General features: G+C 68.2%; 1 protein-coding gene across 1 annotated transcript, besides 1 other annotated feature; it reads left to right on the plus strand.

Moving 5' to 3' along the window:
* The first annotated feature begins 445 nt into the window (after positions 1-445).
* Positions 446-474: a microsatellite.
* A 154-nt stretch (positions 475-628) lies between these two features.
* Tco025E_10163 (uncharacterized protein) lies at positions 629-1090 on the plus strand (the record flags this gene model as incomplete). The annotated part of the gene is made up of 1 exon (XM_029376948.1): positions 629-1090. A coding segment is annotated over one exon (462 nt), but the record flags the coding sequence as incomplete, so codon positions are not given.
* Between the last annotated feature and the right edge of the window lie 2 nt (positions 1091-1092).

Genomic DNA, 1092 nt, shown 5'->3' on the forward strand with positions numbered 1-1092 from the left:
AAAAATAAAACTTGTAGCGCACTCACGCCGCTCATGAGACGTTGGCTCCGGGGCACCGCCACATGTGCGCGGCACGGTCAGCAGAAGGTCCGGCGCAGCGACCAGAAGGGGCTGCACAACCTGCAGAATCCACGTCGACGTGGCCGTAAAACGCCAGTCTTCGAATTGGGTTCTAAAAAAAAGCCGTGCCGTTGCTCTCCGTTCGCTGGAAAGAGAAAAAAGGCTGCCCGGCATCAGACGCCTGCAATTGTTGAGACTTTCCCTCCGCAACCACCGTAACACCTCCAACCGTAAAATCTGACTTCCCGCGATGCCTGCGAGCGACGAAGGCAGTGACGTTTTACCGCGTGCGCCGCAACGGCGCGACGGCAGCCGCAGAATGTCCCGAAGCACCTGGCAGCCCGCCGCTGCCTTGCGTCGTGGGGGCGCGGGTGTAGTGGGTGTCCGGCGGCGGCGGCGCTGGGCCGCGGGGCGTCTCTGCCGTCCGACTGCCGCACCTCGGCGCCGTGCTTGATCTTCGCCCGGGGCGCGGCAGGGCAGAGCGTCCCCGCAGGGTGTTCCCCCACCGCCGACACACACGCACGCAACGAAGCCGCCGCCAATCGAAGCAAGCGCCGACCCGGGCCCGATGCAGACGGGTGTCGCTCAACGCGGCCGCCATGGTGCGCGCGGTGCCCAAGAGGACAGGGAAACGCCCCAGGGAGACCGGAGCCCCCCGGAAGAGAGGCGAGTGCGCCCTGCCCGCGCCGGCGTCCACGAAGGGCTCATCGGACCGCACTGCCGCGACACTGAGGTCTTACCGCGAAGCCGCGTTGTGCGCAACCCCGTTGCCGCTGCGGGCGCAGAGGAGACCCCTGGCGACGGCAAACGCAGGGAGATCGGCGTTGCCCCTGCGCAACTCCTCGCGCGCGTTCCCCGGGGAGAGGCGATGCGGCCGCCGCAAACCCCGCCGTGGTTGCCGCGGAGGAACGCCGCCCACCAGCGCACGACGCAGCCAGCAACAGGCGGTCACCGCGCCCGACTACGGCAGCGGCGTTGGTCCCCCCCCCCCCGCCAAAACAGCGGACGCCACGCGGTCATTAAGAGTGGCAC

This window comes from Trypanosoma conorhini (genome assembly GCF_003719485.1).
Source record: "Trypanosoma conorhini strain 025E chromosome Unknown Tco_14.4_contig_01507, whole genome shotgun sequence".
Taxonomy (NCBI): domain Eukaryota; phylum Euglenozoa; class Kinetoplastea; order Trypanosomatida; family Trypanosomatidae; genus Trypanosoma; species Trypanosoma conorhini.